The sequence below is a fragment of the Salarias fasciatus genome, chromosome 5 (genome assembly GCF_902148845.1).
Source record: "Salarias fasciatus chromosome 5, fSalaFa1.1, whole genome shotgun sequence".
NCBI lineage: Eukaryota > Metazoa > Chordata > Actinopteri > Blenniiformes > Blenniidae > Salarias > Salarias fasciatus.
In genome coordinates this window covers 810,921-832,137 of record NC_043749.1, presented here as the reverse complement: position 1 = coordinate 832,137, position 21,217 = coordinate 810,921, and the positions used below count along the sequence as shown (strand labels likewise).

General features: G+C 44.0%; 1 protein-coding gene across 1 annotated transcript in view; it reads left to right on the top strand.

Annotated features, from left to right (window-relative positions):
• LOC115388981 (integrin alpha-5-like) overlaps window positions 1-21,217 on the top strand; it is a 39,848-nt gene that overhangs the window by 5,949 nt on the left and 12,682 nt on the right. Inside the window, exons 2-18 of the mRNA XM_030092319.1 lie at window positions 2,891-3,015; window positions 5,084-5,184; window positions 6,698-6,821; window positions 6,927-6,988; window positions 7,128-7,173; window positions 7,280-7,405; window positions 8,179-8,223; window positions 8,356-8,399; window positions 8,524-8,580; window positions 11,617-11,669; window positions 13,833-14,041; window positions 14,453-14,644; window positions 14,722-14,767; window positions 15,515-15,628; window positions 17,470-17,525; window positions 17,928-18,082; window positions 20,205-20,342. Of these exons, the coding sequence (XP_029948179.1) occupies window positions 2,891-3,015; window positions 5,084-5,184; window positions 6,698-6,821; window positions 6,927-6,988; window positions 7,128-7,173; window positions 7,280-7,405; window positions 8,179-8,223; window positions 8,356-8,399; window positions 8,524-8,580; window positions 11,617-11,669; window positions 13,833-14,041; window positions 14,453-14,644; window positions 14,722-14,767; window positions 15,515-15,628; window positions 17,470-17,525; window positions 17,928-18,082; window positions 20,205-20,342 (1,693 nt within the window). The remainder of the gene's footprint in view (window positions 1-2,890; window positions 3,016-5,083; window positions 5,185-6,697; window positions 6,822-6,926; window positions 6,989-7,127; window positions 7,174-7,279; window positions 7,406-8,178; window positions 8,224-8,355; window positions 8,400-8,523; window positions 8,581-11,616; window positions 11,670-13,832; window positions 14,042-14,452; window positions 14,645-14,721; window positions 14,768-15,514; window positions 15,629-17,469; window positions 17,526-17,927; window positions 18,083-20,204; window positions 20,343-21,217) is intronic.

Sequence of the window (21,217 nt, the reverse complement as noted above, 5' to 3'; positions counted from 1 at the left end):
GAAGCAGGAACATTTCCAGATCCTCCTCATTGAGTCTCCGGTCATTTGTTTGCTCGGTCAGACTCCCACACCCTCATTTTCTCCAAACGCTGAAGCAGAACTGAGGATTACGGAGATGATGGCCGCTCATTAAAATAAAACCAGATCATGTCGCTCTCCACTGGAGCCAGCTGAAGATGTGAGAATGTTTCTGACGCAGAGGATCAGGACTTGGCTGGGTTCTGTTCCTCTTAGCTGGAGGGAGGTTCTGTGTTTGTGTTAGCAAAGTCAAGCTAATTATTCTGCTATTGTGGCCTTTAACTCCATTGTTTTGGTTCACTGCTGTTTCTCCCATTTTGTGTTATTTATACCAGCAGCGAGAAGCTGTTTTTACTGAAAGAGCTTTGCTGAATCCACCGTGAGGCACCGAGCAGGAGCACACTGTTAGCATTAGCTCGTGTCTTTATTTGTAACACTTTATTAGTGTTAGATTGATACAGGGAACAGCTTTGTCAGGAATGTCACATGTTTGTCATTATTTATACACATCCCACACAATTCTCCCTTTTGCAATGTGTCACGCAGGAGCTGTTATTTTATCCTGTGTGTGATTAACTCATCAGGGTTAAAAGAATGGTTACTCAATCTTCCACTTGACTTTTCACTTTTCATGAACTTCAGTGATTCAGATCTGAAAGAATTTCCCAAGTTATTTCCTTCCCAAGAGTATATTGAGTCATAGTCGTCTCCATTTTTGTGTTTTGGCCATTTTCTATCCAGTTCATTCATCTGACGGTGGTGAAATGCCTCACCTTCACATGTTTGTGTCATTTAAGAAGTTCGGTACTCAGTATCATTAAGTAGCTAAAGGTTACTACTCATATTTGTCCTTTAAAAAAGTGTTGTCAGTGCTTCCAAAATTAGATAATTAGCTCTGTTGTAACTCCAAGTATTGTAAATCATATTTCAAAATCCCCGATCTAAAAGAAAATGAGTGATACCATCAGAGTTTATTCATCGAGTGTTTCAGAGATGATGAACGTTGCTGCTACGTTCAGGATTAACAGGCTTCACGATGTCCCTGCGCAAAAAACAGCAAGTGAGGAGGAGATGGTAAAACACACGACTTGGTAAAGCGTGGCGAACAGTCAGACGCCGGTGTTTCTGTACAGGTGAACTGAGATCAAGTCACTGCCTGAACTTATGTCTGGACGATTCTCTAAACCTCATTCCCAGTCCGGTCCTGGAGCGGAGACTCAAACCCTCCTCTGCACCGTTAAAACGACGTAGCGCTGCCCCGGTCCTGCTCACCTCGTTATTCCTCACAGGACTCAGAGACATCCAGGAACCGTTTGTGGCTTTAATACCGACTTGGCCTCACGTCACGCAGCATTTCTTTCTCTTTTCTCAGAGAAGCGGGCTGGCAGCTCATTCTGATGCTCACTCAGTCATTTTACTGTATTTACCATCTGCTGTAAAACCCAACTGGTAATAACAGGGATGTGCGGCGCTGGAGTCACGGAGGCAACAGCAGCAAATTGCTCTTTAAATGTTCTTTACGCCCTCATGAAGCAGTCGTGCTGGTTCTTCCAAGTCCTCATAAAAGAGGACCCACAGGATGGTGCTTTCTCGAAAGCCTTCTTTATGGATCTGCTCTGTTCTCAGTCTCTAACAGCGATGGCATCACGATGGTAAATAAAACAATACAGTGTGATGAAATAAAGAAAGTTGTCGTTCGGGACTTAATGTGTTCCAGTTGTTACTGCTGCTTTCATGTGAAAGTTTTTATTTGTGTGTCATCTGCCTTAAAATTAGCTTTTACAAAATGCTCCTGTGTAATGTGGCCTGTTGTAAAATGGAAATAAAAGGGGGTGAAGAACAGAACCCTGTGGCACGCCACACGGATCCCGGGCTGAGGGGGATGTGCCACAGCATCGCAGAAAGCTCACAGAAGACGGGTCGAACTTATTCAGTTCAGGAGGCTCGAAAAATCCACTTTGATCTCAGAAACTCAGAATACTTTTCTATGAATCGAGTGCATGAGGGGAGTCCCTGGATTTTCCCCCCCAAAAAATTATATATATACATATTAAAAAAAAAGCATTCGATACCTGATGAAGATGTCTATATCCTCACAAAACCAAAGAATTACTATGAAAAATTATGACATTGAAACCTTCTGCTGCAAAATGTCCAGAAAGCTTCTCCTGTAGCTGTTGCATCATGGGTATTTTTACAAACTCACCCTGACAGACTGGTTTTGAGGCTAATGCTAGTTAGCTAGCGCTCATATCAGCCTCAGTGATATCTCAGCTCGGCCCTCAGTGTCCGCTGAAGAAATTTGTTGAATAAGAAAACCTGTTTTCTGTTTAATTTTTGTGATTTGCTTGCTGGTGCCGGATCGGAGCCTCTTATGTTTGACATCTCTGAGCTGGAGCATTTTCTGTTGATTTGCAGTAGAAAACACTTCTTGTGTTTGTGTAAAGCAGGTTTATTATGTCTTTGCAGAGTCATCTGTGGTGTTTCTTCTTGTCCAGTAAACACATTCAAACATTCTTCTTTCAGGTGATGCATCACCAGTTTTATTTTTGTAACTCAAATGTTCAGATTTTTTTATTTTTTATTTTTTTTTGCTTGTATCACCTTTTTGAAATTGTTCTCAGTTATTATGATTCCATTTCCTAGTTTTGGTTTTCTGCCGACAGAGGTAAAAAGGCAGCCATGGTTTGTAAACCCTTCTGAAGGCCTGTTGACGTGGAGCCCTCCACCCCTCACTGTTTCCACGTTTGTGTTTAAAAACCTCTCCGGTCTTTGTCAGAACCGCTCAGAGCAGATTTCATGTCATAACTAACACGTCTCGGTGAGAGTCTGAACCGCATTACAGCTTGTGTTTCTCTTCCCGGCCGTCCAGTATCGGCGTTTTGATCGGCGCTCCGAAAGCAAACAGCAGCCAGCCCGATGTGACGGAGGGGGGGGCGGTGTTCTCCTGTCCCTGGAGCCGGGCCGACTGCAGCGCCGTCCACTTCGACACGCAAGGTGAGCGATCCCAGTCCCGGCGGTGCCTGGAGAGCCTGGCTCGGCCCGTGGTCCCGGACCGCCGGGAGCCGCTCCGCCGTCGGGAGCTTCAGCTGCACTGCGCTTGACCTCCGGGGTCACGAGTGTTTCTCCCTGCCATGTTACCTCTGCTAATCCGGGGCCGCTGTGTTATGATTGAAACCCGACTTTGATGCCCCCCCTGGGTTTTGGCCGCCTGTCCTCCGCCCCGCCCCTCGCTCAGGGCTCCGGGTGAAGCTTGCAGTGTTTTCACAGGGCTTTGATTTTACTGCCGGACTCTGCAAGCACTCTTTAATTAGGGCAGAAAGCAGCCAGCAAGACCCCCGGAGGACCCGGGCTGCACCCACCGGCCCTGCCAGGAACGCAATCTGCCCCATCAGAGGGGCAGGAAGCGATAAGGGGTTTGAGGTTTGCAGGGTGTAGCTTCTCGCCCGCTCGATGCTATCGGACGCCGTTTACGCGGGTCGAGAGCTCAACCCCTTCGTTCATAAATCCACGCCCACAAACAGTTTACAGACACGAGTCGGCTCTGAAACATGACACCACACACACACACACACACACATGTGCTCGTGCGTTTATGTGGAGTGGTCTCGTGTTTCCCGTCGCGGGCCTCCGGAGTCACGGTGTGTTCGAGGACACAGGCCAGACTCCTTCAGCCAAACAGGCCTGCTGAGCGCAGCCAGCAGGGTTTAGTGTCGCCACTCTGCTGCACACAGCAGGAGGAGAACCTCCAGACCGCGGTCCAGGCTTCAGTCTGATTCACGTTTATTAGAACCTATTCTCAAAACTTAACCTCAAATGATCAAGACTATGAAAAATATAGGATTAAGAAAGGCAAATACGATTGACCGCTTACTCCCAGCAGCACATAGTAAATCCTTCAGTGTTGGAAATCTTTATGTTCAAACAATGAAAAACTTTGAATAACTCCACACAACATATGTCAAGGTGCACAAAAGTGTTGGGGTTAAAGGATAAAAACAATTCTTTATCAGTTATTATAAGATTGTTATGTGATCGTTTCTAACAAAATGATTTAGTTTGCCGTGCAGCAGATTCTCAAGACACTGAGAGCACATGGATAGACGGAAGCAGATTTCAAAGATTTTTTTAAACAGGAAATCCAATGTTTCTGTAAATCATTCAAGGCTTGTTTGAAAGCAGTAAGAAATGTAGAATTATTTGTTTTTTGCAGAATTTGGCAAGACCAAACCGTTTATTTTCTGATAATTTTCAAAGAAGACGAGAATTGCTGCGATGTTGATGAAATCTCATGAAATTCTCCGGCTGCTGGAGACAAACAGACTTATTCAAGTGACAGTGATCTCTAATACTGCTGAACTATGGTAAGAGGTTTTGGAAGAAATTGTCAAATGTGATTGCTGAATCAACCAGAACACAGAACTTCCACACACTGAAAACATTCTGACACATCAAGAAATGAAAAAGACGAGCGAAGGTTCTTAGAACAGGAAAAGGTTTCAGTCCTGGTTTCATCAAAAGACGACGCGATGCAGCACACCGATGACCTTCCTTCAGGTTTCTGGCATCAGGGTTGTAGAAGAAGTCAACAATTTCCAACTTCACAGTTCTTCTCAGTGTGATCCTGGATGTAAAGAGGTTTTCCAAGTATCAATCTTGCTTTCAGGGTTTTCCATGAGGACTCTGGCCCACCTGCCTGGCTTAAGGGTTCAGCTGTGTTGGCCAGAATAAGCAAATACAAGCCTCACTGTGTCAGTTCATCAAATGAATCACTTTAACAGAATGTCGCTGAAGTGATGAATTAAAACCTTCAGCAGACTGAGTTCCTCCGTCCCTGATGAAGTGCAGCCGTTTGGATGATAGTAACAACGTGGCCAAGCATGGATTATTACTGCACACCTCGGGAACAAGACCGTGAAATATCCGTGTAAAGAGAGCGGAGAACATGTGGGGAAAGCGGCGCTCGAAACATCTCTGAAGTCTGCTTCACATGTGAGGAGCCTGAAAAGCCCTGCTTCTTACAAACGGAAGGTTAATTATTGTCTCTTCTGCGTTTTTTTCGCAGGTGATCGGTACTTTTATATAAATGATGTGAACACTCAGGTTGAGTTCAAGTCCCACCAGTGGTTCGGAGCGACTGTGCGTTCCCATGGCAACAGCATCCTGGTAGGCATGGCTGCATTTACGTTTTCACTTGAAAACGGCCCTAGTGCCCACTGAAAAGTAGTTTAGTGCAACAATTCATTGTCAAAAAATTGAAAATACATTTTTCTCATATAAAGCTGCATTTGCATACTAATGAAAGTGAAACATTAAAATTAAATTAAATGTCATTGAAATGAAGTAATAATCAAACCAAATATATACTGCTTCACAAAACACTGGCAGCCCAAATTGGTCAAAATATACATTTGTGTAATTTTATTGAAAATTGTAGGTAATGGAATTAAGCAAATTTATCCCCCCCAAAAAAGACTTTAAATTTTCAATCTCCATGGAACAAACAAAGAGAAGATGTTCATTGCTGATGTCTGCTTCATTATCTGTTGGGAGTATTGAATTATAGGAGCAATCCAGCAAAAAAGTTTCAGATTTTTCACAAAGTATTTATATTTCAAGAAGATTCTTCATGCATGTTATTTTGATGACTTTAATGTACTTTAAAAGAAAAATATTTGCACTTTCTGCTTTCTGCTCACTGCTTCTTTCAACCTTATTCAGAAAAAAAATCAAAGACGCTGTAGAAGTTGACAATTTAAGAGTGATCACATTTTATTTCCGTTCTCCTAAAACAAATTAAGCTGGTTTATTCTTCATTCGCTGTGTTTGTTTATATATGTACGTTATGTATGAACATCAGTGAAGATGAATAATTTTAATGGGTTCTTTTTTTAAAGTGTTCTTACTTCAGTTCAAATACATGTGGACAAAACTAGACATGATCAAAACACAGAGATGAGCTACAATCAACCAATCAATCAATCAATCAATCAATCAACCAATCAATCAATCAATCAATCAATCAATCAATCAACTGGCTGATTAAAAAACCCACCCAACCAACCGTCCACTTGACTAACCGACCGACCAAACAACTAACTAACCAATGGAATAACCAACCAACCGCGGGACCGACTGACTGACCGGCCACCAACCAAACACAACCAGCCAACCAGTCAGTCAACTAATCAAATAACCAACCAACCATTCAACCAATCTCATTTCAGAAATGCAATGCAATAAATAACTCACTGAATATTAAAAGAAAATGTATTCACAAACAGACATCTGTACATGTGAGTGTACACACGTAGCTACACAAAGATCCAGTATGACCAAAGTAGATAAGATAAAAAGGTAAAAACCAATACACTGCACATAAGCAAACAGAACAGTCACGTCTGATTTTCTGGATCAGACAAAACATGTAAAATCTCAGACAGCTCGGACCTGAATCTATATCCGTTCTTATTCAGTTTTGGAAGATCTCTTAACCTCTATTATAAGGAAAAAAAACCTTTATAACTTCCTCGTGTCTTTTGAACTAACCGTGATACGTTAATGCTTTCATTTAACTCCTGGAGTCGATCTGCTGAGAAGACTTGGTTATGACGGCACAAAGTTTGGATCTAGGACAGACGGTCAGCTGGCTGACCGCCTGCCTCTCTTCGCTCTCCAGGCCTGTGCTCCGCGGTATTACTGGAGGACCGAACACGACACACCCTTCGCCGACCTCACGGGGTCCTGCTACCTCTCTGTGGACGGCCTCAAGACGTTTGTGGAGTACGCGCCATGCCGAACAGGTGAGCCGCCGCCGGGAGGTCCCAGCCCGCAGAAGGACCTATAATCAGCTCTGAAAACACACGATTGACTGCTGTTTCTGGTGTGTTGCTGCTGCTTGACCACAGAACGACACGGACCTGCCGGACAGGGCTATTGTCAGGGGGGATTTAGTGCTGACTTCACCAAGGTATACAATCACACAGGCGATTACCGAGATTACTCTGTGTACTTCAGCCTTGCAGAGTTTGTTTGAAAGTCATTATGAAACTGGTGACACACAGATTCCTCCTGCTACCGTGTGTTTGTTTTGTGTGTGTGTGTTACAGGACGGGAGAGTTGTGCTTGGAGGACCGGGCAGCTTTTACTGGCAAGGTGAGCGCTCAGGAATGTGAATGTGGATTTTCGGTGGATATCTTCCACTGTTTTCCCTCCTTTGACAGAGTTGGAGAATCAATGCAGTTGCCCTTTTGTCCCGTAGGCCAGCTGATCTCAGCCACCACGGAGGAGATCGTGAAGGCCTACTATCCGGCGTACTTTCTGCTGTCGGTCGCCGGGCAGATTCAGACCTCGCAGGTCCAGGGCACGTTCGACGACAGTTACCTGGGTAAGGACGTCCGTCTGGGGGGAGTTCTCCATGTGCTGATTTTTCACCCTAAGCCTTTGCAGCTTCCCGGCACAAACGCTGCTGTGAGTTTGCATGTACCCAGAGGCTTTAGATATGTTCACTGACCCCACCCTGCACCATGACCTTACTGCTGGCAGCTGGCCGAAGTTGATCAAAATCTCACCTGCACATTTCCCCTCTTGCTCCCCTGAGGATGCATTCTTTCCATTAGCCCTCCTGTTGCGTTGCCCACTGCCAACAAATGTCAGCATTGAGCAAAGTAAAGTCAAATTATCCATGTTTCCTTCTTACTGTATTCTCTGCATACACGTGACTCACAGCAGTAGCAGGACTGATTTAAGGACAGATTACCTTTCTTGTAATGGCATTGTCAAACATAGAGTCGGCTGGTCCCTTTGGCAATATAGGCAAATACTAATGCTGCCGTGGCCTTCAGGGGGCGCCAAAAAATTCACCTTTGATATTAGTGTATCAACATTATTTATTATTATGAATTCTTAAAGTGGAAAAGTTCCCATTGGCCCAAATTAAAGCAGCGATAGATTAATATTATTACTACAAATGACAATAATGATGGAGTCTGGATGAAGGGTCAGGATGGTGCTTTATATAACCTTTGTATGGAGTTAGTCAGGAAAGCAGATACAGATAATTGCACTCTGTTCACCTGCAGTTTCATTTGAAATTTCATCATGATTTCCATCTTTCTCCCCTTCTCATCCTCTTTTCACTCCCCTGATCCGTCCCTCCAGGTTACTCTGTGGCTGCGGGAGAGTTCAGTGGGGATGATGAGGAAGGTGAGGGCCGTATTTACAGCGCAGGGTTATTCACTCAGTCTCAACACACAACTCATGTAAAGTTCATGAAAAGGGGCAGAAAGTCTTTGGAAACTCATCTGATCGTTCTGTTTTTTTGCTTTTGTTTCACAGACTTCATCACAGGAGTTCCCAAAGGACTCATGCTGTATGGTTTAGTAAGGAGTTCCCACATACTTGTTTGACATTTCTTGCCGTCTTCAAAACAAAGATTCAGTATCATGTAGTGTTATGGTATCCTGGGTTCCTAATGAGTAACAGCTCCGGTCTGCTCCACTGCAGGTGTCCATACTAGACGGCAAGGATCTGAAGTCTCTGCTCAACCTGACGGGAGAGCAGGTAGGCAGCTCCAGACTGTCTGTGCGAACTCTCTTCAGGTATACAGGGTCACATTTAAAGTGGCATGTGCACAGGAGGGTTGGAGATCAAGGAATTTGCCCCGTGGAGAGGAAGCCTTCACCCGGGTCAGAGGTCAGGCTTACAGTATGCACAGCTCATGGTCTCTGAAAGGAGTAAATCAGTCCCAAAGACAGTGGATATGCATGTCAGTGTGTGCTTTGTAAAGTGTGCTACTGTTCATGAAATGAAACCCCAAATTGAACTCAGATGTCAAGATGGGATTGTTCGAACCAACGTGTAAAACTTTGTCGCGTAAACCAGGCCTCAGTGTCGCAGCTTGTAAAACGTAGCTACACAATGTTAAAACTGGATCAGTGTGAGTGTTGAATGGCTCTAAGTGTTAATCCATCATCATTCAAACACTCAAAACTTATCTCAGAATGACTCTTGATGGTTCCTACTGACGTCGTGGAATGGTTCACTTATCGAGCCGCTCAGCATTCCTCAGAGGTCGACCGTTGACCTAGCCTCTGGAGCGGTGAGCTCACTGAGCTGGACCGCGGTGCCTGTGGCATCTGAACCTGGTTTCTGCTCAGTGACACTGCTGGTCCAGCCTCACGATAAATACTTGAATCATGGACCCTGACCGATAAGCTGAGGTGACGGCTGGATTCCTTTGTGACCACGTCTGTTGAGCGGCTGCTTGATTTTAATAGAACCAAGAATCCAATGAAAACGATGGTCTTAACACGCCAGACCACTAGTGGGTGCATGTGTTTGTTTTTGTAATGAAAAGATATGCACATGCAACATTAACCACTGGAGAACACCGACAGACAACAAGGTGGATTGTTTTTACAGTGACTGTCAACTGTAAAACTACTGAGTTCAGGAGAATATGGACCAGAACCAGGAGAATCTGGACTGGGAGTCATGATACTCGTTATTGTTTAGTGTCCTGGATCTCTTGCTTATTAGTATTTCTGGACAGGTGTGGCCGCTCTGGACACATTTTCATGTTTCCATTGACTGAAAGCCTGCAGTGGAAGACGGTCCAGTTGAACATTTGGACGTCAAACTCTGAAAGCTGCCCTTCAAACAGGTTGACAGAAACAGACTTCCTGTTTCCTTTGGACGGGACCCTTGTGGCTGTTCTGACTCAGACCGCTGACGCCTCACATTAGCTGTTGTCAGCCTCTTAAAATAAAATAACCTCTGTAAAGGAGAGCAGGGACACTCTTGTACAAATGCAGTCAAACCGAATGGGATCACGGCATTGCAGAGGTCTGAGTGTGTGTTTTCGATCTGGGAGGTCATGAGCGACGCCTCGGAGGTGTCCGTGTCAGGGCGGAGGGCTCTGAGTAAACTGTGAAGTGACAGTGAGAGCCATCTGAGGTAAACTCCCGGCCGACTGACGCTTCGCTCTCCCTGGGTGAAGGCCGCCCCCTCTGTGGGGGTCTGGACCGAGCTGTCTCCATCAGCTGAGAAAACAGGCACAGGGCGTCTGAGCCGGGCCCCCTGGTCGCTGATTGAATCTGAGAAATGGATCAATTGGTATGACTACTAGCAGAAGTTTTATTTTCTGTTTCAGTTGACATATTTTTACCAGACAAGCCAACTTTCGCTTTAAACTTAAACATTTTTTTGTGGTGCAGAGTATACTTGATGAAAATGATGAAACATTTTCACAAAACCAAACAGTTACCAATAAAAATGACTGCAATCTCAACATGAAGCCAATTTCAATGAAACTTGTTGCAAAATACCGTGAAATATTCCAAAAACTTCCCATTATTACAAACTTTGAACCGTCCCACAAGAGGCTCCAGTCTGGCTGCCAAACCACCAAGGAAAGGGAAAAGAAAACATGACTTTTTATCTGATTTCTCAAGAGTAGGCAACACAAACGAGACTCAACGTCATTTTATTAGGGGGAGTTTGTTAAAACATGCATCGTGCAACAGCAACAGGAGTAGTATGCAAACTGTATTTTGCTCAATTAGCATGCTAGCATCTATTAGCCACTTGTCTGCAGTCAGCAACAGATTAACATTTAATACTGCATAAACACACACAAAACTACCGAAAATCGGTACCGTTGGGTACCGGTATTGATTCCCAGGTACCGGATCAGTTCCAGTGTGAACGGCACCCATCCCTAATTTTGCAGCTGAAGGTTTCACTAAAATTGGCTTCATGTTGAGATTGTTGTCAATGTTGTTAGAAAACAGATATTTTTTGTAACACACTTGGAGTCACAACAAATAAAACTGTAAAGTTTCAATTCTAAAGTTATTTTGGCACTATTTTACCCTCTCAAGATGAAATTGGGCTATTTGTGGCCCCTGAACTAAACCATATGGGACACTCCTGTCTCAGAGGGCTAATTTACATCCGTTCTGATGAAACATTAACTGTAATTCTATGTATGTTCACCAGTTTTCTGTATTTCCTGCTGGTTCTTGTGTTAATGATGTTTCTCTGTGTGAACGTGAGCTAGCAGCGTATCATGCTGAACTTTGTTTTGCGCCTCAGCTTGATTTACGCGGATCTGAGCTGTTTTGCATGTGCGAAACCTGAAGGGAAGCCCAGTCCTCAGCCTTGGTTTTCACTAGGGGGTCCCCAGATTTCCGCACGGCTGCTTCACAAATCACTTTGAAGAGAAAGTCACCCGAGAGTGTAACGTGACCCTAATTTATCATGTGCTGTGAAATCAAACCGGAAAACGCCAAGTCCCACAAGGAGCCCTCCAAGTGAGATTTAAAGGGGTTCTGGTCCTCGATCCCCGGTCCACCGGACCCCCTACCTCTGCCGGGCCTTACAGCAGCTCCGGCTCTGAGCTCCATGAAAAGGGAGAAGATGAGACCCCAGGGGATTGTGGGATTGAGAGGTTGAAGAGGAAAGCTTCTGGGGGGTGGAGGAGAGCACAGAAAAGATAAAAAGGACGCAGAGTCAGAAAATGAAAGAAAAAGAAAAGGATCTGTGCGCTGCGGTGTGATTACAGGCTAACCGGGGCTTGTTTGTAATGTCTTCCAGATGGGGTCTTACTTCGGCTACGCGGTGGCGGCCACCGACATCAACAGCGACGGGTGAGTGCGCAGACGCAGACGGAGGCGGAAGAAAGAGGAAACGAGAGCAGCTAGGAGAAGAAGCTGAAAGTGGATGTTGAGTTCAGTGAAACAGAGGTCGACGGTGGGACTTTCTGGCAGTTTCCCACCCTGGCTCAGACTCCCTCTTCTCTTTTACATGAAACCTTCCCTCCTGTACAGCTATGATGTGTCGAGTTTATTTTGGGGGAGAAGTTCTCCTTTGAATAATCTCACTTCTCTACTGACAGCCTGCACAGTTTGGCTTTTATAAAGTACCAGCATGAACTCATCATGACTCTTTATCACATGCTCTTCTAACTGTTCCTCGGAGCTAAAGGGACACACATTAGCAGCTTTTCAGTCTCTCTCAGTCACTGACTTGAAATCCTGGACTTCCCTTCATACTTTCACACACGAGCTTCAGTTATTACTCGCTGTAGTGGACGTACAGTCCACCTGGCGCTGGGCTTCACTCACCGTAATGTTACGTTCTTCTGAGTGAAACAGAATATGTGAGCGATTTAGATCAAATCCTCAGCAGCGGTGTTCACGGCTTAGCTAGCAAAGCGCTACTTACAGAGTTACAGATAGAGTTACGTCACGAGGGGGAAATAAATGAAGCTACACAGGTGTTTGGTGGGCCCTACCAGGACTATCAGACCCATCTTTAAGTTTCATGTGGATACATGGTAATGTTACTTTACCCATACGGTTTGGCTAAGTGGGTCCATTGTTCATTTACTCATATTTGGGGGATATAAAGGGTAAACCTTTTTTGTATCTAAAAGTGAACCCATGCATTCAGCCCATATGGGTTGATTGTGTCTGCTAAAAAGTATATTTATAAAAACCATTACTTGCTGTAAACTGAAATGCATGAAGCTAAATTCATAATTCACAATTCATGTGATAAGCTTTATTAGCTGTAAATATTGAATCAATGGACACTTAAGTTGTGTGACGAGTTTTGTGTTTGACATAGAAGAGAACATATGCAGTATTAAATAAGCTAAAACTTTATGCAGATGATATAAAAATATCCATTTAAAACTGGACATGAATGAATTATTGAAAACAATTGAACACTTGTTGATAAAGGTAAAATGTGGCTTAACATGAATAAATTAGAACTATAGTAAGATAAAATAGGATTTTATGATGTTTAGCAGTCAGCGTTTGTGAATTGAAACTGCATTTAAATGGAGTTACTGTTGACAGATTATAGATTATGAACTTCGTTGGAAACCACATATGGAATACGTCAAATGGAAGTGAACCAAATCTGGTGCCATTTTTTATAAAACACGATTCATTGATAGAACATAAAGGCTGCATGTTACGACGTGAACATTCGGTACATAATCAAATTGAGTATTATTATTACTATATGATTAAGAAAAACATCTGAGTGAAAAATGTTGGTTTCTATGAGCCTTCGGATTTGTTCTTATTAGCAGGATGACTTTCTTTTTGTTGTTTTTTTCTGTCACATGTGCATCTACATAAGTACTTAGTTTGTTTTGTTGTTTTGGGATATTTTTTCTAGATTTTTGTGCTTTTTGTATTCTCCATATGGTTTATGAAGGTTCCATCCCGATTGGCCACATAAGTTGATATGCAGAGTATGAATGCACAGTCTAATGAAATGTAATTGATCTAATTTTCGTCAGTCTGTTGTAATATTCTTAAAACATGTTTACCTCACGATAGTTTGCATTATGTTGTGCAGCAGATACATTTTGTTCTACAGTATTGTATCTGACACTACAAAAAGAATAGAGATTGTAAAATATATGTTTTTCATTTCATCACGATAAAGGCCAAATGTGAATGTGTTTTAATGTGAGAGATTAGAAATAACAACTTCTTAAAGCTCACTTACAAAAACATTCATTAGCCTCAAAGTACACAAAATATATAAAAACATCATTCTTTTCCTAAACAGAGGAAATCTGTGAAATTCTCCCTAATTCAATCTTTTCACCTTCAGGCGATCTGATGTGATTTCCTGATAAATTAATAAAAATTAATGAATTTTTTTCATTCTCATCCGCTGGAGCTCTCCTCCCGGTTTGGAAGCGTCCCGTGAAGGAAGCCCCTGCAGGACTTTCTTTCTTTGTGGTGACAGTGCATCCTTTTCCGTTCTCTTCCTGCTGCTCCCAGGCTGGATGACCTGGTGGTGGGAGCTCCCATGTTCATGCGTCGCGGGTCTCAAGGGCGTCTGGAGGAGCTGGGTAAGGTCTACGTGTACCTGCAGAGGGGTCCTCTCCTGCTGGACCAGAGCCCGTCCCCCCTGCTCGGGCCGCAGGCCTTCAGCCGCTTCGGCTCCTCCCTGGCTCCGCTGGGCGATCTCAACCAGGACGGCTTCAACGGTAAATGTTCTGAAGACGACGGTGCTCGGAGCCACTGTGAACGCAGCCTTTTGAAAACACTGCTACTGTGCTTGTAGTCAGCAGTTGTTCTGCACATGCTCAGTAGATGGACAACAACAACGATCGTGGCCTCAAGTGTGGAAGGACTCCCAGTCCATCTCACTGGTTTAGTGCATAGAATTACTAATCCTCACATTTATATTGATTTGATGTTTTCCCTTCAAACTTCCTTGAATGCTTCTTAAAATGCGAATAATAACTGGAAACCGCTGAACGTCCCTCTGGGAAAGTCTGCGGTTGACTCATGAATCATCCAGTGAAATGAATCCCAGTGAAGCCCAGACGGTGCCGATCACGCTGTAATCTCTGTCAAACACGCTGAAGTTCTACCTCTGGTCTTGTTCCGGCCAGACATGGCCATCGGCTGTCCGTACGGAGGGGACGACCAGCAGGGGCTGGTCTTCATCTATAACGGCCATGCCGGAGGACTCTGGGACACGCCCACTCAGTCTCTGTCGGGCCAGTGGGCTTCCAGCGCTTTCCCGGCCGGGTTTGGCTTCGCTCTGCGGGGAAACAGAGATGTGGATCAAAACGGGTACCCAGGTACTGCAGAGGACACTTCAAACCCAGACGCGATGATTCACTGACATCTTCATTTGAGGGTTTTCCTCTGTGTTCAGATCTGATCGTCGGGGCGTTCGGTGCAGATAAAGCTGTTCTATACAGGTATGTTCAACACAAAAAGGTTACTTCAGCCTATTGCACGTCTTCATTGTGAAGGCTTTAGTGCATAAATGTCTTTTTGTACATCGGGGCCACCAGCAGAAGCCACCTGAGGCTTTTCAGTGCAAATCATTTTTAATGGTTTCCCACCAGAAGTAAGAATAGATATTTGTGTTAAAGTTAACTGCATTATGGAGTTTTTATCAGGGATGGTGCAGCGTGGCTGATGATTTTGGCCATTTACCTAGCCCAGTGATTAGTCTGTGTTCTGCCAATCGAGTGAACATAAACACAAGAATAACACAATAAAAGTAAATGTAAAACAATAACAATACTATCAATATCTGAACCAGCATCATAATATCTTATAGAAAATGTTTTAAAAACTTCTCATTCTATCACATTGTTGAATTAACATTTAGATAACAGTGTCTTCCAACAATGTAATAGTACACAAATAGTTCAGAATTTCCCCAAAATATTAATATTAACTGCAGTTTTTTTGCAGCTTGCTCATCAACAGTATTTATAGTAGATGGCATAGTCATCATACTTATTAAGGACACACACTATACTCTGCAATATTTGATTGTATCATCGGCATATTGTTTTTTGTCTTTTACATTTAAAATGGTCAAAATGACAACGTCACCGTTTGCAGCACATGTTGCTACGTTGCATTTCACCCAGTGCGACGTATCAGACAACACATGCTTTCTCCTGTTTTTCTCCCTGTGTGCTTCCGGCCAGAGCTCGGCCCATCGTGAGCGCCAGCGCCTTGCTCACGGTGCAGCCCACCATGTTCAACCAGGAGGAGAAGACCTGTTTGCTGAATTCAGGCAATGAAACCCTTCCTGTGTCTTGGTATGGAAGTTACTTCATGCTCCTCAGTAGCAGGTTTGATCAGTGCTGTTTACCGCAGCGGAGACGTCCTTTAAGACCGAACAAAAGTCGTTTTGAAGCGTCGTCTGACGTCAGCAGAACATGGAAAGTCCTGCTGCTGCTGCTGTTATGTAATGCACGTCGCTACCTTACCAGAATGTCAAGTGACCTCATGTTTCCTTTTGGAGTTTCTCTGAAGCACACACTTGGTATTTTTAGCCCCAGCAGATGGGGGGAAAAAGACAGCGCTGGCCCCGCCTCGGCGAAGCTGTTTCCACAGGTCCCTATTAAATGTGGAACTTTTTGTGAGACATTAAGCGGCGCGGCTGCCCCGCAGGTTCGATACAGGGAAGTCTTGTTTTCTTCCTTAATGCTGCGGTTTGGAATCAGAACCAGGGAGCGGAGGAGGCTGGAAAAATGTAGAGTAGCCACATGAAGGACAGAAAGGGAGGGCTAAAGTGTACTCACGAGTTTTGAAAAGGTTGGAAAAGGGTGGTAAGTTTCTCGAAATGAAAGATATATTGGAGGGAATCAACAAAACTTCCCACAGAAGCTTTCAGTTTCATGTGAGCATGGACTCCTTTTTCATGCTCTTTGAAACTGATATTTTTTATTTCTTCAGTCACAAATAGCTCTAGAATGCCCAATGATGAAGTTGACCACATGTTTGGATGTAATTACTTTGAAGACCGAGCCAAGGGATTCATTAAATCTCTGTATGAACGGCTGTACCTTCCAGACTAAAGTCAAACCTGAATTCAAGACGCATGTGGCTCCAGAATGTGTCGTGAAAAACAATAAAAACCTGCTCAGTTTCTGTTTTCTGCCACATCGAAGATCATTCTTACTTTAAATTGAGACAGAGAGACATTTTTCTTGCTGTGTCCCTTTAATAACGTCGTAACTGATTTTTCTGTGGTATTGCAGCACCTTCCTGTTGTCATACAGTGACACCTAGTGGTGAAAGAGGGCATCTTTGTTTCAATACGTTGCTTCTTGATATAACTCACCAGAAACATAACACAAAAACTGTGACTTAAAGTAGAGAAAATACAGTAGTAATAAATGTTCTTTTGTGGTACTGTAGCAGCTTCCTGTTGTCATACAGTGACACCTAGTGGCCACCAATAGTATGACTTGCTTCTTGATAGAACTCACCTGACCAGCTAAATAACAAAAAATAAATTTCAAAAAACTGACTTATAGCCTGGAAAATATGTTGGATTTAAAAAAGCTGGTTTTCCTTTTATGGTTATGTTATGTTATGCCAAGATGTTACTTTGAGGCTGGTGTCTAATTACAAAGATGTGATGCCGCATGTAAGCAGAGATATGTAAAAAGATGAAACTGACGGAGCTAAAAGTAAAAGGTAGTTTTCCACTGAAAATATCTGTTTTTAGTGATTTACGCTCTCAGGATTGAAACGCTAATCTTGCTTATTTGTTCTCTAAAAAACTTAAAGCTCCCTTGAGGTCAAAGGTCACTAGAGTCCTGTTTACAATCTTCCAAGGAGGAGCTTTGTCTCTGTGTAAACAGAAAAAAAAAAAAAAGCCGCTTTTTGAAAATGCTTCGACTTGGTCTCTTCAAACAAAATAGCAAAAATGACGTATTTTGACTTGAAAGATCGTGGTTTAAACGGGACCTCGATGATTCTGACCACGACTGCATGGATCATAACGGATCTTCTTGAAGTCATTAAAAATAATGAGGTGAAAGTGAGAAAAGAGGGAGAGAAGTGCTGTAAGGTCAGCATGTTTATCCACCGTGACCTTTTCTTTTTCTTTTTTTTTAAGAAGATTTCTCATCTGTTTTCAAACCTCCAGTGTCAGCATCAGTTTCTGCCTGCTGGCTGGTGGGAAGCACCTCCCATCTCATCTAGGTGAGGCACGCACACACACACACACACACACACACACACACACACACACACACACACACACACACACACACACACACACACACACACACATGGTCCCCATTAGCTTGCTTTCTTTGTGCCGCCACAGCTATGCTGGACCTCGCTGTGGTCAATTTGCCAGTTAAGATGGAGATAAAAGCGCGATGGTGTAAATACGGGGGAGCGTGGGGGGCTCCAGCAGTTTAGAAGAGTGTGTGTTTGTTTTAAGTGAGCGGTGGATATTGCCTGGGCTCTCTGCAGGTCAGCCGTCCCGCCCGATCCCCCCGGTGTGTCGTGGAGTGTGTGTATTGGCATGTGGTGAGAGCAGTATTGAGTCTGTGGCTCCATGCGTTGCAGATGTTCAGCTGATGTGTTTCTGCGCAGGCATCGTGGTGGAGGTGCAGCTGGACAGTGTGAAGCAGCACCAGGAGTCCGTCAGGAGGACGCTGTTCATGGAGAGCCAGCAGCCCGGCCTGGTGAAGACCCTCAGCCTGGCCAACGGGGAGCGTCAGTGCCACGACGCCAAGGTCTATCTGAGGGTCAGTCCGCTCAGTTGGAGTGTGTGTGTGTGTGTGTGTGTGTGTTACACTGCAGCATTTTAAAAGCAATGTCCATTTCTACAGAAAAGTCAGAAATACTGACAACGATAGTTAGCTTGCCAGACCACGAGGTAGCATGAAACCACACAAAATGAATTTAGCAATGTAACTGACTGTCAAAGAGGAATTAACATCATCTGCATAAAGGTTTGTATTGACTATAAATCAAACAATTGTCACAATATTCAACATTAGCTCGACTGGCGTCTTCATCTGTTGTCCTGCAGCCCGAGCATGGAGCATGTTCAGTATGACAATAACCAACATTTCATCAGTAAAAGTGAAAATAGCGAGTGTTTCTCCCTCGAGTGCAGAGACCTGCAGCTCTTTAGCCTCGATAATGGATCCCTCAAACTTACAGGTAATGACATGGAAATAAATAGTTTTATTTCATTTGTATTCTAAACTGATTTTTCAAAACAGTTTGAAAACAGCTAAAGAAGGTAAGACAACCAAAACAACTAGAATTGCTACAAACTACTCAAAAAACAAAACCACTCAAAAAATAAAACAGGAAAAATGGTCAAACAACAATGATTAAACAGTCTAGTGCAGATCTTCTTTTTAGGAAAATAAAAAGAGAAAAAAACTGAAAAAGCAGGAAAAAGAAAACAAAAATGAACAAAGGAAAAAGAAAAGAAAAAAGAGCCAAAGTTAAAAAGTGAAAAACCGAAAGAAAAAGGAAAAATGAAAAAAAAGATCTGGAAAAAAGGGAGATTCCTATTATTGCTAAAACTACTTGATCCATTGGAAAAAGTGCAGCCAAAGTAAAGTGAAAAATCTGGAAAAAATTCCATTGAAAAAAACCCTCAAAATTAGCTACAAAAAGTAAAAATGTAAGACAATTTATCGACAGTGAATTAAACTTTTGTCTTCATTTCAGATAATTCACATGTTTTATTGCGTTAGACACATTTTATTTGGTGGAAAATCACAAAAACTTGTGGTCATAAATGTTGCAGAGCCCTGTCCCAGTGTAAGCAGTACAGTTTACTCTCAGTGGAAACAGCAGAAGTTCCAGAAGTTTTCAACTCTCTTTGGAGAATAGCGACTTTTCAGACATAACTCATTCTGATGGCTGTTAAATTCATGTGTTTATTTTAATGTTTGTCATTTATTTTATGGGTTCTTGTGGGGTTTCTTGTTAGCTTTCTCTGGGGAAACTGGGAAATTTGGAAGTTGTAACTTTCCAAGTTCCCAGTTGGATGAATGGAGCTGAGGTGGAAAATCCTGCCTGAACCAGAGTGATGAAACCCACAGGCGCTCAGAAACTACACTGGTTTACACTGTAGCCATTTAAAGCAACACGCATGGAAACATCTACGTCAGTGAAGACTGATTGATTAAGCTGGAGGTGGAGGGAGGGAAACATTTACATGAACCTTTGGTTTCTTCTGATAATGTGTAGAAATTTGGGGGACAAGTACAGATCACTTATGACTTTTTCTTCAACACTTACCACCGAGTCAATAACAGAATACAAAACCTTTCTGATTGTTTTTGCAGGACATTAGCGCCATGTGTTGATCAGGATCACAAGGCAGCTTTTCAAAAAGCCCTTTAAAGACCTCCAGTGAAACTTTTAGCTCATTTATTCGTGAGTCTCTCAAGAAACTCATTAGTCCCTCTTGAAGGTTTTCCCGGTTCTTGATCCCGGCCCGTAGAAGCCGGAGCGCCGCTGCGTTCCGCTGGACCTCTGGAGTGGCGGTGTGTTTGGCACCTGCAGCACCAGGTGAAGCCACTTAGCGTTCCAGCAGGACGGAGCTAAGAGTCTCTGGCTGAAGTGCCTGTTTCAGGTGAAACAGCTTCAGACTCAATCCTCTCATCAGTCAGCGATCAGAGATGAGAGGCTCTGATGAAAAGTGGATGTTTGAATCAGATGAGCCGAGCGATCATCTGCCTCTTTTTTCCTCCAAGAGGCCACATCATAGAACCCTCGCCACAGCGGAGGACCTTAAAACAGGCTAAACCCGACTAGTTCTGCTCCAACATCTGCCTTTGATCCCAGAAATCTCCTCTCTCACTCACTCTTTCTGACGCTGTGACGTCTTTCCATTGGCAGGCCGAGGACGAGTTTCGGGATAAACTGTCGCCGATTTACATCAGCCTGAACTTCAGCCTGGACGGCCGGGCGGCGCTGGACAGCCACGGCCTGAAACCCGTCCTCAACTACCAGACGCAGCAGCTCGTCCAGCAGAAGGTAGGAGGCAGGAAGGCAGCGGTCCGACCTTTCAGGAGGGTTTTCCTCTGTGCGTCACCCGACCCCAACTCCGATTGGCTGCCAGCTCCACCAATCCCACGGTGGAAACCCCGTTGCCTGAGCAGTGGAGTGCTGGCTACCACACTAAACATCTCCGCCGCCACGCGCTGAACAGGTCGCCGCCGCAGCCAGGACCCGACGAGATGCCTTCAGGGACAGGGAGAACTGCCTCTCAGGTCACGTTGATGCATCGGCTGAGCCGTTGAGAGCCTGTTCAGAAACACACACTCTGCCGTGTTGTGGGTCTGCGGTGTTTCCGGGGCGCTCCAGGCGGAGTGTGAGTGGGGAGTCGTCCCTCTGGGTGGGGCTCTGCTCCAGACATCTGGCTGTGGTTTGTTTATGCATGTTGCCAGTGGTCTCCTCCGGCGGGGAAGGAGCAGGCGCTGGAAACGTGCACATGTTTATGTGAGTGATATTAGGTGAAAGGAGTGTGTGATGTGGGCAGGAGAGCGGGTGCTCGTAATTGGATTTTTTTTTTTTTTTTTTTTGAAAGAGTGCACCAAAGCTTTTTTTTTTAACAGGCAGATTCTTTAAAGGTGCTCTATGTGAGCCTTTTTGAGCAACGGAAGGCAACATTGAGTCATTCACCCTTTTGTTTAGTAGTTAGTAGCAACAAGCCGCTGCTTCTTCCTCTCTTACTGACGAGACAGCATTTTCCCGAATGGCCTGACGTCCCACAGCATGTTTTATTTCAGGAGCCGCAGCCACTTCGTTTCATCTTCAGTGGGCCGGACCAGTAAAATAGTTCTATGATAGTCTTTAAATTTAAACATAAAACTTCAAAGATTCCATATTATAGAAATGATCCCTTTTCC